The following is an 18,106-nucleotide window of genomic DNA, read 5'->3' as shown; positions in this document are numbered from 1 at the left end:
TGTGCTGACTGCAACCAGAGATAGTATACCTCAGAATGCTACCTCCAGCCTCCTTTGCCAGCATCCCTTAGATATCACCCTTGTTCTGTTTACTACCACCTCATCTGTTTCCCCTTACAAGTCCTTGCTGTCAAAGTACACTGTAACATACATCTAACCTGACCCTTTGGTGATCGACTTAGTCATTGCCTCCAAGTTGCATTAAGAATGAGTCCACAGACTAGATTCTCTATAACCTGGTTTCCTCTGCTTCCATTGTCTAGGGTCTTAATCCTTTTAGGGACTGAATTTCCTGTCACCAAAACCTCTTCCCTGCCCCTGCCATAGACCTGCTGTCCTTCTCCTGTCTCTGCTTCATGTCTGTGCTCTACCTTCTTGCTCCCCTTCCCTCTTCAGTTGCCCCACCTCTGCCTCCCTATGCTGTCCCTTCAATATACCTTCCTCCTTGAAATGCATCAGATGACTTTTCCAACCCCGCCCCCATACTCATAAGGCCTCCCTCATGGCTGTCTCTCATCTGAGTCCCTCTTATCCCCCTGTCCTGCCCCCCCCCCATAACTGTTAATCCTTCTCTACTGTAGTCCCATAATGGGTATACTGTGGCTGCCTTCTTTTCTTAGTGTCCTCTGCAGTACTGATTCCTTCTTGTCATTCTCTACCTTTACCCTGCCTTCCTTCCCTGTTTTGGTTCCTGTCTGTTCTTCTTTACCAATCCCCTGCCTTCCTCCCCTGTTCTGGTTCCTTCTGACCATTTTCTACCTGTCCACTACTTTCCTTTAATTTTCTGTCTCTTGTCTATTCTTTTACCAGCCCAAAACACTTATTTCCTTATAAGAACTCTGAATCTCTATCCAAATCCCCCTTTTCAACACTCTGACTACCTGATTTCAAATTCCTCCTGAATTCCTGAGATGTATCACTTCCACTTTCCCAAACACCCATTTCCCACACCATCATCCTGAGCCCCCTCACCTTCTATGTGAGTCTTCCTGTCTACCCACATGCCCTGCATCCAGGTGTTACCAAAGTTCCCATAACCATACCACTAGTCCCCATCTAGCACAATATACCCACCTCAATACCTGAGTGTTTCCTCAGCAAAATATATAAGTAAAAAAATTCCACCTTTAACAAACTAGAAGGAATACCTAAACTTAAGGTGACTTGAACTATAATATAAGCAATACAGCTTTAGCTGTTGAATATAACCATTAAATTGTCCAATTTTATTATTTAGTGAGCAATCACCTCTGTATTGCTCAAGGTGTGCACAGTTATTTTTGTTTCCTCAGTACAAGGATGCCTAATATGTAGGCACCACATATAAAACTTACATACATTATGTTTAGTTATTATGTTCCAATGCTTTGAACACTAACTTTTATGCACATAACATGCATTTTGCAATACTTTGAGCAACAAATTACTTTACAAAGGACATAAGAAACATACAGTTTTACCATTTCCAAATAAGAATTATATAGGTTCGCTAGCATTTAATAACAAAAATTGTACTGACCAATTCAGGTATGCCAGCTGTGGAGATCTGTTAAATTTAATTTATCAGAAATGATTCACAAAATAATAATTGTGCCAGCTAAAGTTTCACTCTCTGTTGCTGGGGTCATTCTTCCATTTATTGGGATATGACACTTTTCCATTTGTTGTGAGCCACTGAATTATCTGACACACTTTAGTGGACCCAGATAAATACTGTGATATACTTTATTACATTGGGGATCTCACAGGTTCCCACCTCAGATAAACAATGTATTTATTGACCACATTTTCAGTTAAAGTGTTTGTGTTAACCGAAATCAGTTTCGTTTTACGCTGTAAAGATAATGACAATACAAGATATCTAGCTTTATCCAGCCTTTCTGCATATGTGAAATCCAAATTAGAAAGAGACATGAAAAAAGATATCATCGGAGGAACACATATGGAAAGTGCTTTGGTTTGCTTTTGAACTATTGTTGTAACATGATAGAAGACTATATAAGACAATCAGTAACTATATGAGCTACTGCACAAAGCTGCTCTATATCCCCATAATAATTAGGCCTTCAAATGTTAATATTTAAAACAAGCTATCACAATCCCTCAGATAGACATAGGTAATGTTAGCAGACATGAAAAAAAGTTTGAGTTAAACCCATTAACTGCATTAATGCTCTGGAACTGTATTAATGCTCTGGGGCATAAAGGAAAAAAGTCCCATGACCCAGACAACCCAAGTGTGAATAGTGGCTCAGGTGCTTAAGCAGTTCAGGTGGAGGAGGATGGGAATAAGCAGCTACCACTAGCATAACCATCTTAAAAAAGAAAACATAAATGAACCCAAAGGCATAGACACTAGCATGTTGACTAATCTCATCTACAGGCAAGAATTGGTTGCACATATATTTTCCCCATCAACTTAGCAACAAACCTAGATGAGCCACATATATCTACTTCAGAAGCACCGTACCTTCTCACAGCCCACTTTCTATATACTCTGACTTTTGAAAAGGGGTGCTGTGTAGGTGTGTCATACAACAATTCACACCAGACTGTTTTACTGACTAGATGTAAGCCCTAAGAAATTAATTTTAATGAAGTGGTTTACAGGGTGGGTTTCTCTTCTAAATTAGAATTGCTGCAAACATCTTTCACACCAGATGTAAAATAGACTTTACCAGAAAAAGACATATCAGCAAATTAGAAGCATCGTATATCAGGAACTGAAGAAAAGTGAAGGGAAAGGAAGGCAAGAAGGTAATAAAGGGGTAAATGCACAAAAGTACAGAGTTGTGGAGTATAATAGAGAAGATATGCTCAAAGTCAAAGAGATAAAGAGTGGGACTCAGTAGAAATAGTTCTACATTGCTAAATAAAGCAAATAAGGGTCAAAGAGAATAGCATTCTCAAAGAAAAGGAGTATAGGTAAAGGCAGGCTAAGATTAATAGCTAGAAGCCTGTTCTATCTGGATCAGGCATACACTCATCTAAGGAGAAATAGTCAGCAACAGAGCGGTGTTTAAAGACAGTTCATTGCAACGTTACTTTCAGAGGGCAATACAGAATTCATAGGTATATAGGTTCATAGGTGTGTACTAGGCTAATGGCCCTGGGGCCTTTACAAGCCTAGCCATAGAATTACCCTGGCATCATGCCAGGGTAATCCTACAGCTAGGCATAGGATTACCCTGGCATCGTGCCACCCAACCTTAGTTCCCAATGCCTCTGCTGAGTAGAGCCACTGGAGTTATCCCCGGAGTGAAGTTTCTATTTCCCATCCACTCATCAAGATTAATCTTGAAGACGGTCAGCAAGGTGCTCTGCTTGACACGTATGGGAAGTCTATTCCATAGCATGGGCAGTCTCTGGGTTATGAACCTTTCCCTCCAGTATGTTCTGTTGATTGTGGTAATGAGGTTGAAGTCTCTGGAGCATGTGGTATGGAGAGATTGGGATTTATTTAGATGTAGCATTTCTGACAGAGCTGGGTCAAACATGGCTTTGTAAGTCATGTAGAGATCGCCTCTAAGTAGGCGATATGAGACAGAGGATAGTTGTTTTTTGAGTCTGTCCATTAGTAATGAATAAGGAGAAAGTAATAGTCAGCTGCCTGTCAGGTGCCAGGATCCACCAGATAACGCATGCTAACACTGGGTGAGACAGCGATTCAGGTCGTAGCCTGCTATAGGTCCCCAACCATGTCCCAGGACTCACACTCCATGTTCCTAAGCACCCTGGAGAATATTAGGGTCCATCCTAACACTCATACTGGGCAACTTCAACTACCCCTCCATTAACTGGGAAAACTATTCATGTACCAATACATTCGCCCAACATTTCCTGGAGTTCATTAATTCCAATGCCCTGGACCAGCTCATTCTTACCCCCACTAGAGGTAGCAACATCCTTGACCTGGTCATTACTAATATGGGCGACCATTGCTCTACACCAATAGTCATCTCCTCCCTGGTTAGATCCAACCACAAACTAATCACCTTGAAAATTCACATACCTCCCACCCCCCCACCCCACCCCCCCACAAAGGTAACAACCATGACAAACTTCTCCAAAGCTAACTTTAGGCTTCTAAAAACAGAGGTGGCTAACTTCACAGCACCCATGCAAATGGAGAATAGTTGCATGACTGCCGAATCATACACCAATGCACCGTACAAACACATACACAAATGCATGGATCTCGCCATACTCAATAGAACCAAGATGCTCTCCTCCAAAAAATAAAAGCCAGTCTGGTGGTCCCCTATCATAAACAAACTCTACAACAGAAGGAGGAAACTGATGTGGAATAAGATGAAGTCCCATGACTGGAAAAACTCCCTTATCAGCCTCAGTAAAAAGGTGAGATCCCTCATCAAATCCTCAAAAGCTAGCTATGAAAACAGAACTGCAGCAGACAGTAAAGGCAACCACAAGGCCTTCTATAGTTATGTAAAGAATCTCCATGGCAATACCACACAATGGTATCTCCTATACCAAGCCAACAGATATTGCCAATACACTGGCCGACAGATTCAGTGCCAACTTTATCCCCCCCCCCCACCCAAGACCAATAACAATACCAGTAGATTGCCAGGCACCCAGTACTACTGTTGCACAGGTCAAAACAGCACTGTCCAAAGCCAAGAATATGGCTTCTATGGGACCTGACAATATCCCTGGCTGTGTTCTACATGAAATACAGTGTGAACTGGCACCTCACCAGTGTGCCCTGTTCAATCATAGCCTCACTGCAGGCTTTGTCCCTACCGAATGGCGCACTGCTACAGTCATCCTTCTCCACAAAGGAGGAGTGACTACAGACCCTGTGAACTATCGCCTCATTAGCCTGATGAATCTGATATGCAAAGCTATGGAATGCATCATCATGGACCTAATAAACAAGGATATAGGGAATCTCCAAACTCTGAATCCCACACATTTTGGTTTTGTGAAGGGTAGATGATGCCTGCTCAACTTGATCGGCTTCTTTGAGTCAGTCACCAGAGCTGTGGATGAAGGCAAGGTGGTTCATACAGCCTACCTTGATCTGGCCAAGGCCTTTGATACCATTCTCCACTAAGGATTCATAGAAAAACTCACTAAGCTAGGCATTAACCCCTATATCACTAGGTGGGCTGCAAACTGGCTCACAGATAGAACCCACAATGTGAAAGTAGCTGACTCTAAGTCAGAATGCCGACTAGTCATGAGTGGAGTCCCACAGGGTTCGGTCCTAGGTCCTCTCCTGTTTGGTATCTACTTCTCTGAAGTCCAGGCCAACATGAAGGGACTCTGGCTGACAAAGTTCACAGACAGTTGCAAGTTGGGAGCTATTATTAACTCCCCAAGTGATGTTGACATCCTACAGAATGGCCTCACTGAGACCAACGACTGGTGTCAGAACCATGACCTTAAGCTCAACAACAAAAAGTGTGAAAAACCCGGTTCCCATGAATTACCACATTGATGGTAGTCCAGTGAATGCAGAAGGCAGTATAAGAGATCTGGGAACACAGGTTAATAGCAACCTCTCTTTTGATCACCACATTGCCACTGTGGTCAGAAAGTCCTTCTATGTGGCACATCTCATTACTAAGGGTTTTGCATCAAGGAAGAAAGAGGTCATTGTCTCCCTCTACTCTTTCCGCATTAGGCCAATCATTGAGTACAATGCCCCATTTGGCATGTACCTCATGAGACACCTGCAACAACTGGAGGGGCTGCAGAAGTACCTCACAAAGAGGATCCTATTCCTTAAACACTTGTCCTGTTTGGACAGACTCAAAAAACAACTATTCTCTGTCTCATATCGCCTACTTGGAGGTCGTCTCTGCTTGACTTACAAAGTCATGTCTGACCCAACTCTGTTAGAAATGCTACATCTAAATAAATCCCAATCTCTCCGCACCACATGCTCCAGAGACTTCAACCTCATTAACACAATCAGCAGAATGTACCTTATTCAACCTAGTGAGTGGGACATCAGTGTGCCTCACTATCGAGTCACCTATGACTAGTGTGTTGGGCATGCTTTTTTGCCTTATGGGCTTTGGTTGAGTGGCACACTGTTTAAGAGTGTTATGTGTCTCATGATTAGTGTTGTGTTGTGGTGGTCAAGTGCATTTCTGCCTTGGAGGTCCCTGCTGTTTGGGTAGATTTTTATTGAGAGCCTCTGCAAAAGTGGATGTGTGGTTTGTGTTTTTATGTGAAGGCAGTGCTGGTGAGTGTTCTGGAGGGCAATGTGTTCCATGTGGTGTGGTGCAAGTGTTGATCTTCTCCTCTTGACCAGATATTCCGGTCTTGGCTGGAGAGTGCGTAGCTTCCAATTTGGATATATAAGTGCATGGCTCGCAAGTCTGAGTGTTGGGAGGTAAGAGGAGAGGATTGTCGGCGTACATAAGGCAGCTGCAACATTGCCTCAGGATGCCCAAGTTCACCAGGTTAATAGGAGAAAGCACAGGGAACTGACCTTTAGACATGCCTGGAGGGCTGGGCATTAATAATAAGTACTGGAACTGTTTCCTTGTAGAATGTTTAGTGCTGATAGCACTTTTGTGTGCAACAAAAATTGCTACAAGAAGTCTGGTAAAGTGCTAGACTAATAAGCTAGTAAAAGTGCAGGAGAGGAGAGAACTAGCAGATCTAAGGGAAAATTTGAAGAGCAGACTTTGGCACTGCTCAGAAGCTTACAAACAGTCCTGATAATTCCAAAGTTTTATGCAGGTACAGAGGAAACTTTCCCACCTGAAGACAATATACTTACAGCCTGAAAAGGCAAACTGTTTCTCTTGCAAGATACCCAAGGGAATTTCAATATCTGCGGGGTGTGCTTCCTCATAATCAGCTGGGTAATAGGACAAAATGGATTTGAAAGGGAAAATTTAACAGCAAGCTTCCAAGAAATATAGTACTGAGGCTACATAGCTGTACCATGGCAAGTGTGAAGCCCCTGCCGTGGCCCAGTAATCATGGAGCCTCAATTCTCATCCTTGGCAATAGTGGGGAACATGCACATACACATACACACTGGGTGGATGACAAGTACACACACAGTAAAATGCAATTTCCCTTAAGAGCACACAGAGACCACAGTCAGTCTGGGGCTGGTTTCTTCCTCTTTCTCCAGATCCCCAATAAGACTCCCCACTGGCACAGCTATAAAGTTGAGATCTCAGCTGAGTGGTCAAGCTAATACATCCAGCACCCTCTCTGTCCAACCAGTGCTTCATGTCCCTGCTCAAGTAGCTGACACACACACATTTTAAGATTTGATTTATACACAAACATGCGCACACACACACACCTGGGAAAGGCTGACATAAGTTTACTAGCTATGCCCCCTTTTGCCCAGATTATAAGGTAGTTTCCACTGCCATCAGCCACTACTTATCAGCTACTTTAAGGCCCTTAACAAAGGGTGTCCAAGCCTGCTGTGTAATGTTACTATTAAGCCAAATGGTAGTTTGACTAAGAGACAAGGCTATTAGGACTGGCCTGTACAGTGTCACCAAACAGATATGCAAGTACTTTCAGAGCTTAAATTTGTCTCTCAATTATCAGCCACAATGATAGGTTTAAATGTATTTAATAATAAATAATAAAAGAACAAGACAATACTCAGCAAGTAATCAATTACATCAGAGTTCAAAATCACAGGAAATATTTCAAACAACATTGCAGGACAGTATCAGATAAATAAAAAAATATATGTAAGCTACACTTTTACTATATTCCTATTTGAATCTAAAACAGTTACTATGCCCTAGAAACTTACTTACAGCAAGGCAAGTGCAAAAGGTGGTGAGTGGATGTTTCCAGCTGATTTTGTTAGGTCAAAGACAAAATACAAAATGCCCAGTCACTCTCTCAGAGAATTCTTAAATTAATATCTTAAATATTGCTGCTGGAAAACTTGCAGCATGACATCCCTTTTTGTCACCTGACTTCAGTTCTCAAGCTAAACCCCCATTGTCAGAAATTAGCAGTGTTTTAGCATCCCCCTCTAAAAATACACATCTCTCAGATCTTTGCAACTGCTGAAAGACATAAAACAATAAAACACTTACAAAACAATGCAGAAAGCACCCTAGTTCTAGACATCCCGTCTACTTGCTACATTGAAACTAACCTTTATGACACAATAATAAAACAATTTAATTTCAACTATTTTCTTGAAGTTTTGCAAGTTAACCCTCTATGTTCTAGTTCCCACTGTTAAAACATATACATTTACACATGTACAATAGTTTATATACATTTATGTTCTAATCCAGCAGGGTACACTGTGGTCACACATCTAGGCTCAGTACTGTACAAACCCTGTTCAACACACACTTCTGCACCAGCAGTTTAATATACATATAATATACATTTCTAATACATTTGTAAGACAAGCATATGTTTCACGTTGATATTCACAAATAACATACGATTATTCACAAAATTCCACATAGCTGGGCTGGCTGTGTGACAGTGAGAACCACAGATTACATGAGGAATCCTGAAACCCATCTTAGGCATCAACCAGCTCATTGGTAATAAAGGGGCAAAGAGTTTAAAGAACAAAAATATTTAGGGAAGGAGTGGGAATACATCTTCCCAGCAGCTACCAGTATAAGAGAGGCTGGGGTCTACACCTCATGATAGATAACTAATAGAGAGAGTGCATTGCTGTTTGCAGATTCATGCATGCCTTACAGTAGCTTCACTGGTTGCCTGGTTGCATCTCTTAAATATTAGCAAGAGAATACTCATGCAACCAAGACTAAGAAATCATCTTTCATGTAGCTGAGTCACAGTTTCTACTATCTTCTATCCCAGAAAAGAATCATATTGTGGTATAAGATGACCCAATGGAGGGAGAAACATCTAAATTTAAAAGTACTGTACTGCAAGACATCCAACACTCTTTCTGACCAGAAAGAGAGGTTCTCATTTTCTAGTGTTATCAGTTTCTCATCTTTCCTACAACAAATTAAATCAGTGTGGAAAATGTCATGCTATAACAGCCCAAAATGTGTACATTCTGGGTATAAATACATGTCACAAACTACCAAATACTTTGTTGTTCATTACAGTAAAATTCACATATAACTGCAGGAGGTATTCCAGGGTGCTCTGTTCTGTATCTTGTGTGTAATTTTGCAAAGGTAACTGAACTTTTCAACAATATTGACACATTTTCCTTTGTTACTCAGTTGCCCTCTCTTAACGCCTATAACACTTACTGCTGCAATCAAGTCACTGCAAAAGCCCTGCTGGATTATAAGAAGCAAGACCGGCGTGTAGAGGAGTTTCTCCAGCTGTGTCAGGAGTCTGCATTTAGCCGAAAACTTGACCTCTGGAACTTCCTAGATATTCCTCGCAGTCGTCTGGTTAAATATCCCATCCTCCTGAAGGAAATACTAAAGAACACGGCTGTTGACCATCCAGATCAGCAACACTTGGAAGAAGCAGTGAGTCTCTCTGTCTATCATTTCAAATTTGTATTCAGAATCCATTTAGCTAGGCACATAAAGTAGAAATTATTTCATTGTCAGTCTATTACAGAGCACATTAGGCCAGGGTTCAGGCTTAGATACTACTAACAACCTTTTTTCCTTTCAGAAACCCATTTTTTGGATTAGTAAGTAAAAGAAAGCTGCAGTGAGAAATGCAAGCTTAAGGGTCGGATGGATCATATCACATATATTCTTATAGTTTTTGTTACTGTCTGCTTTTTATTGATTGGTTACCAGTGTAGACTCTATATTATATACTCAAACATTTAGCTTGTCGAACACATAAACGTCGACAGCTAAATAGCAAAAGCTTACAACCGCGAAAGGCCACTTCCACAAATTTTTTTATAGGGAAAAAATTTGCTTGGTTGTCGGACACTAAAACAAACTTTCAAATCCTAATTAAGTAGGGAGCTTCACACCCAGACCCCCCTAACTAAATATACCAACTCCGAGATCTTTCTACATTGGGGAAAAGGGCAAATTCCTGATAACGGACAAGCACATTTTTTCCCTGTGACAAAATTTGTTGAAGTGGCCGATCGCAGTTGTAAGCTTGCGCTGTTTAGCTGTCGACGTTTAGGTGTTCGACAAGCTAAACCTTCCCTGTTGTAATACAGACCCCCCAGTGTATAGGGACAGTCATAAAGAGAGGCTAATAAGAGTTCTTTTGTAACAAACAAAAACAGACATGAGCATCTTTAGCAGCAATTACAGTAATGTTTGCAGCAGAAAACCATGTTATTCATGGGAATGTTATGCAAACATTTGTATGAGGATTATTTTTTTTAATGTTTGCAGACTAGAACACTCAATGGTTCCATAATGATTCATTTGAGCCACCTTACTGAGCTTGTACAAATACTATGCTCATAAAGTATAATAAAATACACAGGAATATCTGAAAGCCATAAACATGTTCATTAAAAAATGATATATGATAATTAACATAACAATATAATACAGAGAAATATCACAAATCCACAAACAAATGCTCAGTACAACACAGTGTTACACGCATGTTGCAATCATCTAGGCATATCACATTAGAGTTGTTGCAATAATTAAGGTTATGTTTCCTCTGGAATCTCATGTTCTGTTTCAGCCTTGTCATTCTGATTTTAGTACTTGACACAAAACAAAGGCAATCTTGTTTGGAGTTGTTATCATCAGATATTAGTAAGAGGTTACAGGTGTTATTCTCTTTGGTAATCCTAGGCCCCCTCATCAACAATCAAGACACTTGCCATGAAATCTTGATTGACTATTTATGAACCCACTCTGGCCTATGTGTGTGACCTCTCATGTCACAGATGTCACAGCCAGAAGGTAATCCCAAGGGTTTTTTCTTCATGGGCTTACCTACTGATAGGCAAAGTACCTCAGGGTTTAAGCTTGGTTCCTTTTTCAGAATATTTGCTACCTCGGGAGGTCAGATATGTAGGAAAGGTCTGGGATATGATTGCTATACTGTTACTATCCAGTTATCCCTCTCCTTTTCTTGAGAACATGATGCTAAATCAGTGGAAGACTACTTGAAAGGTACCTTTTTCACTGGATAATGACTAGCTGACTCAGACTTATCCCAGCTAAAAATAAAGTGATGATTGGAATTGCCACAAAGCAAATATTCCTTCAAAGAGAAGATTTTTTTCCTTGCCGAAGAGTTTAGGGCTATATCTAAGTGAAGGGACAGGTGCACCAGTGATGAAGGCATCATGCTTTTATTCTAGAAACGTCTCTGAAATAAAACATCCTATCTTGATGCTCACTAATATGTTAAGAATTTATTAACATCCACTCTCCAGTACACCTGCTTCTCTCAGCTGGAACAAGGCTGCTACACTTCCTAGGATTCATCTTGATTCATCAGCCTGAGGTCTGGTGGAATGTTATGTTTGCCTGGATAAATGACTTGTAACTTGGGGCACCTTTTTAGAAGGCCTCTGAAGACATCTATATCACAAGGAGTTTGTTGACTTGAATTGGAATACTAGTTGTTATGGCTTTATTACATATTTTATTTTTAGTGCTTAGTTTTTAACTACTATAATTAATATCCAATGCACAAAAAATCCAAACCCTTTTCAGCAAAGGTCCTGCTGCTATAAATCAGAATATTCCAAACAAAAACAAAAGCTGTCGTCCACCAGGCCAAATGACTAGTTTATTAAAACACACTCACTGAAAACGCTTATCCTGTGAGTGTGTTTTAATAAACTAGACATTTTGGCCTGGTGGTCCAACAGCTTTTGTTTTTGCTTGGAATAATTAATATTCAAGTTAGGCAATTAACTTAAAATTCCTATTTTATATGGTCCATTATCTCCTGACTTGCATGCATTTTCCAAATTTTGAATCTGTTATTAACATCCATGTCGTTACACTTTGTAATCTGATGCAAAAATAGTTTCTTTAGTATTCTACATTTTTAAATACTGATTGTTAAAAATGCATTTTCATAGCTGCTGCAAATTGTTAGGCTGTAAAAATTGATTGCAGTTTTTTAGAATACGCTGAAAGAACAAAAATAGCTAAAAGCACTAATTAAATTTTAACATATGTCTCTGCCAATCAGATGTAAGTCTGCACATTGTGTATATTGATATCTGCCTGTATTCTTTGTCTATATTTTTCTAAACATGTCTGCCTGAGTTTATCACTCAGTGATGTATGTACTGTCTCTTTTTTGGTATGTGGAGCTTTTCTCCCCGCGCGTCCGCTGAAAATGCACATGTATCCAGTCGGACTATCCCGGTCAACAAATGTAAAAATAAAATAAAATAAATAAATAAATAAACTTTAGCTACACTACCTGCAGCATAAACCAATGGCTAGGTTACCATTCAGGGTTAGGTTTTATTCCCACAGTCTCCAGCCGTGCAGTATGCATGACTGAGCAAGTTATTTAACAATGCGCAATGCAATATTTTCCAGACCTTGTTTAAAGTAAGCATACCTAGTAGGACTTATCAAGGTATCAAAAATAAAATAGAAAACATACATTTAAAACTGAGTTATTTTGATAAAGTATGCAAAAAAGATGATACAAACATGTAAACCATGTTATGAAAAGCAATATGGTAGCAACCAGCAGAGAATGTAGCATAGGTAAAAATATATATGAGGTAGCATTTTCAGAATTCATTTGCAATTTTATATTATGGTGATATTCTATAGCTCATTAAGTTTATGGTGGTACAGGAGCAGAGAGGATACTGTTGTTGTCTAACAGTAAAAGGTTTTCTGGTTTGATTCTTGGCTGGGGTTCCTTCTGTGTGGAGTCTGCATATGGGTTTTATCAGGGTGCTCTGGTTCCCTCCTACATTCCACAGCAATGTAGTAGGTGACATGGACACTCTAAACTGACTAGTGTGTGTGTGTGTGTGTGTGTGTGTGTGTGTGTGTGTGTGTGTGTGTGTGTGTGTGTGTGTGTGTGTGTGTGTGTGTGTGTGGTATGGAAGAATAACCACAGCAGGGCTAGCCATCCAGCAGTGGGAATCTTGGCTCTAGATAATTGTCACTGTTGAAGTGACACCCCAACCCCATGTATAAAAATGGGAAAAAAGATGGATAGATTAAGTCTTTTAGCTGATGTTCTTTTAGTCCTATGTTTTATTCCCTCAGTTGCTATTTCCTTATGTGACATTGAGCAAGATACTTAACCAGACTATATTGCTGAGTGTCTCCTAAAAAGACTAATTTCTACAAAGAGAGTTTATTTGGTTAACAAAAAAAAATCATTAGGGCACAAGTTATACATTTAGTTTATCTATCTGCTCCTTTCAGCTGAAGTTACAGCCATCAGAAGGTCATGATGGTAAAATTTCCTGTATGACTAGGATCATGTCTGTTAAGGGCCGAGTGTTCCGTATTTTATAAATTGTAGTTCAAGCAAATGCATGACATGTATCATTTCAGTGCCTTACAAAGACTTGCTAATAATGTATAGAACTACTTTGTGCCAAGGTCAGCAGAAGGTACAGTATCTACCGTGACCTTCAATACTCCTTTGGGCTGACAGTGCCAGATAACATTGCAAGATGCTCCAGAGAGGACTGAATTCACAATCTGAAATGGTCAGGCATAGGAAGCAAGAACTGATAACTTGCCCATAGGGAGATGGGTAAAGAAACTTCCCCAGGGAGATGGATAATGAAACTTCCCCAATGCCCTCCATTCACATTACCATTTAGACTGTCAGGCTTAAGTGCTAACAGGTCTGGGTGGATAAATTAACAGGTCACTCAGAACACCCATTGTGTGACTTAGCTTTTAAAAAGAAATCATGTAATGCTACAGCTTAAAGCAAACCTCTCAACTATCCAGATTTTTGCAGAATGCCCAGATTTTTGCCTCATATTTTTTCTTATGTTCCTCATAAAATATATGGTTTTCGGGCACATCACTGAGGACTGACGTCACTAAAAGTGAAAAGCACTTGAGTTTTAGATTCATATCTTTCAGAAAATGCATGTTCTTCTAGCAAATTTCTAAGTTTACAAGAGCAATATTTAAAATCTGTGCCTATTTTTGGATCTTTGACCCCTATTATGTTAGTCTTTGTCCAGATTTATTGCAATAAGAGGTTGAAAGATATGGATTAAAACCTTTGAACTAGATGAAGGCTAATGCTACTGCAGTATACTTTGTGAAGACCCAGTTTATATATAAAGTCAGGAAACATGAAATGTATATGTATGGCAAGTGGTTTTCAAAGTTATGTATGGCAATTGGTTTTCAAAGTATCTGGTTAGTTCGTTATAGGAGAACATTGGCAGCATATGAAGAAATGCACCTAACAGAGCTTTAGAGCTGAGTCATTTTCTGACTTCAGTCCTCAATGATTTGCCAGTGATTGGCCAGAAAACCACAATTTTATGAGAAACAAGTAAAAAATATGAGGCAAAAGTCTGAACATTCTGCAAAACTCTGGACATCTGAGAGGTATGACATAACCCACTGCACTGATGGCAAGATCTGAGTCAGAGTGGTAGCTCCATGAAATGGTTACAGCTATCAGAGTTTAGAGTTTAAATTTGAATCTAGCATACGCATAGTGGAAAATCCTGCCTTTACTTAATATAATCATCTTTAAGATCATTACTCATTAGGAAGAGTCATTTCCCCCAAAAAGTCTTCATTTGAAAGAGTGCCTTTCCAGATTTGGTTATAGTCATCAACAATTTTGTCACCTTCAACTTATACCTCTCAGATTGACAGTACAGAACTGCTTCTACACCAAATTATCCATCCTCTCCATCTCTCCCTCCCTCTCTCTCTAGCTCTCTGTCTCACTGCCTCTCTATTTTTCAAAGATTTTGATTTCTTGGACATAAAACCCTGAGATCAGATCATCTAAAGTATTAGCTACTATTATATGCTCTAGCAGTCATATACTGATAATTTTATGAACAGAAAACACATCTTTGTGGTGTGGATTCTTAATCCAATAGATAGCCTAGAGGGGAATACTTGAAATATTGAGGTAACATTTTAAAGGACACAGCTCAGAAGACAGTGTGCCACTGTATCGAATTATGGCTCAAACATTCCTTGATTAGAAGGCAAAACAGGAATAAAATGGGAGGACAACATGCTGCAAATCACCATAACATCTTGGAGAAAGCTAGAACTGTAAATAAAATGGGGGGCATGGTTTCTCCTTCTCCTTCTCTTCCTTCTGTCATTTGTTCATTACAGTCATGTTTTAAACACTGCATTTAACTTTTAACCTTGGGACCAGTGTCATGTCATAGAAGAATGAAGGGCAAATGGAAAGACACGATTTGAAAATGTAGGGATTTTTCACTTATTCTGGACACAGTTATGACAGTAAACTTATTCCATGTATGATTCTTCTACATCATAGCCAAGGAGGTCATTGCCATGGAATGTATCATTACCTAGTTATGATCCAGCCTTACATAGCTGGGTAATAAGCATTCAGAGGTATAATCTCCATATATTTTCAAAGGCAGTTGAAGATACAGTCCAGCAAGTAGGTTGTCTTACTCTCACATTCCATCAATGAATTAACAGAATTTTTAATTTTGGGGGCATTTGTGGGCAATATTGGGAAGTACCAAGATGCAGTCATATTTGGCCATAAGTCTAAGACTAAGAATCACTGCAGAATTTATTTCTTACAGCTTCTTGTCTCATTTCTTCTAATGATTTGTGCCAAGATTTGCAGTGATTTTTTTGGCACCACATTCAGCAACCTATTCACAAAAAGCAATGACCAATGGCCTTTCTATCCATCCATCCATCCATCCATCCATCCATCCATCCATCCATCTACCCACAACCTCTTTTTCCTATTTTTGTACATGGGGTCGGGGTGTCACTTCAACACTGACAATCATCTAGAGACAAGTTTTACATTGCCGGGTGGCTAACCCTGCTGCGGCATTAATGACCTTTGATTTCAGAAAAAAAAAAGATTTACTGAGCAAGTGATGACACCGGTTGAAGTCTAGTTACAGGTAAAGCTGAAGAGACAGGTGTAAAATAACCAAACATACAGGAAGGAATCCTTATTTTCAATTTCTTACAAAATGATTTTGTGGCCTACTTTTGATTTTATATTAAGGAAAGTTTATGGTCTTGAGTATAATACTGGAACAACTTTTCAGTGGGCAACAGCACTTGCTCATTAGCCCCTCCCTTAATTGCTGGCTAGCATAATAAAGCATCTGAGACTGAGTGGTGCAGTATCTTTCAGGTAGATGCCTATCATCCTGACACATTTGGATGCTCTGTACACCTATATCCATCCCATCAGTGGATAGGTTGGTGAACTGCTATAACATGGTCTGCAGTCCTGGATTCAAGTGTGTTTTTCTAAATGCCAAACTCCAGTTTCCATGCTGCTTGGCAGGTTATCGGATGTGCCTTTTAATGTTCCTTCTGGTTCTCCATTTCCTGGCCACCAACAAACAGCACCTGTATAGAGGACCTAACCACCACCTTCCTCCAAAACAGATGTGGCAACCAATCCCTTCATCCCCCCAACCAGATAATCAGGTACTCAGACTTTCTGTCAGATTCAGGATCACACATGCTGAAGTTATGGCTTCATCCCTAATCACCACAGAACCAACACTTATTCAAGGACATTTGTTAGTAGCAAAATAGAGCCATGCATAGTCTTGAATGGTTATAGCAGAATGAGGGAACAAAAGGGATATTGTTCAACAGAACAGAATGAAAATTATGTTTTAAAAAATTACTTGAAAATGGCCCTTGCTCTTTTGCTATCTGGCTCATCCTGATCTCTTCATGCTAAATGTTTTACAAGAACAGAGCTTTATTAGTTACAAGCATGCTGGTATTTTTAGCTGGGATTTTAAGAGGACCAAAACATTTAAAAGTTGCATTTTAAGTGATGGAGAATCAGATCTGTATCAATATTTCACTGCATAAGCTTACACAAGAATGACTAAAACAAATAAAGAAACCAAAGATTCCTGTGGCAAAGCTCCACATCACATATCCATACCTGACTGCTGACAGACAAGCAACACATAGAAGCAACATATTCTTCTTCTGAATTCTCCCACAGCTGAAGAACGTCAGCAGCGGCATTTCTTCTGCCAGTAATAATAATACGAACACCTCCCTGGAGGTGTCAGTATTTGTCCTCTGTAGAGATATTCTACATTGTCATTCAGCTAATTAGCAGAGGTTTCAAAGCAATCTTCCCACATATCTTGTCCCAACCTTATTTTGGGGAACAAGGACTGAAAAAAACAGGATATAAACAGACTCTCTGTTTGTCACACTCTGATAGTTACCAGGCTCAAGCAAAAGTACACCTGCATTTTTTATTAGGATTTATCTCCAAACCAAGCTGTGCTATAGCCACAGAGTTACTGACCATAGTAAACATTCAGAAGGACAAAGAATCAGAAAAACAAAAATGACAGATGAACATGACCATCCTAGCGCTACAATGTATGACTGTTTAGTTCTGCCACTCTGAGAAAGGTCCTGTATAGTTCACAAAATGTCTTTAATTGCACTCATGCAGTCGACTCTGACAGTGAGGAGCTTACACGTTATAACTATAAATAATATGAATTTAACATATACAAGATCGATGGATGAATGTTATCTGTCACAAGCCTTATTGCAGTCTTAAATATCTTAATTTCAATAAGCTTGTCTTATGTTTGATAGATTTGATGATTAAGACGTGTATCCGCAGGCAATATACAGACAACTTAAACCTAAGTAAGCGTTGTATACTTCCATGTCTGATATTGCTTTGCCTACAGAAAGGGAAGACATACTGCAGCTAATTAATTTCATAAAAAGGCTCCAGGCTTTGGCATAAAGCAACATAACTTTCTAGGAAACCTTACAAAACATGGATCAGCCAGATCTTTATCGGGACAGGTGATTAGGATAATCAGCCTTTCATAGCAGTCATTATATGCCTATTTTCTGTTTTTAAACACCTTTATTAAGTTATCATTTAAGACAAAGCACACACACATTAAACTTATTCACCACGGTGGCAACCTCCATCAACCATAATCTGTTAGTGTGTTCTTCTTAGATGTAGTGGTGACCTCTAAGTGTGGGAGAAATGCTTCAAA

At 39.6% G+C, this 18,106-nt stretch overlaps 1 protein-coding gene across 1 annotated transcript in view; it reads left to right on the top strand.

Moving 5' to 3' along the window:
* LOC122809319 (rho guanine nucleotide exchange factor 3-like) overlaps positions 1 to 18,106 on the top strand; it is a 278,435-nt gene that overhangs the window by 162,528 nt on the left and 97,801 nt on the right. Inside the window, exon 7 of the mRNA XM_044080719.1 lies at positions 9,198 to 9,455. Coding sequence (XP_043936654.1) covers positions 9,198 to 9,455 — 258 coding nt within the window. The remainder of the gene's footprint in view (positions 1 to 9,197; positions 9,456 to 18,106) is intronic.

Source organism: Protopterus annectens, chromosome 8.part0, assembly GCF_019279795.1.
Source record: "Protopterus annectens isolate FY-2018-M chromosome 8.part0, PAN1.0, whole genome shotgun sequence".
NCBI lineage: Eukaryota > Metazoa > Chordata > Ceratodontiformes > Protopteridae > Protopterus > Protopterus annectens.
This window is presented reverse-complemented; position numbering and strand designations above follow the sequence as displayed.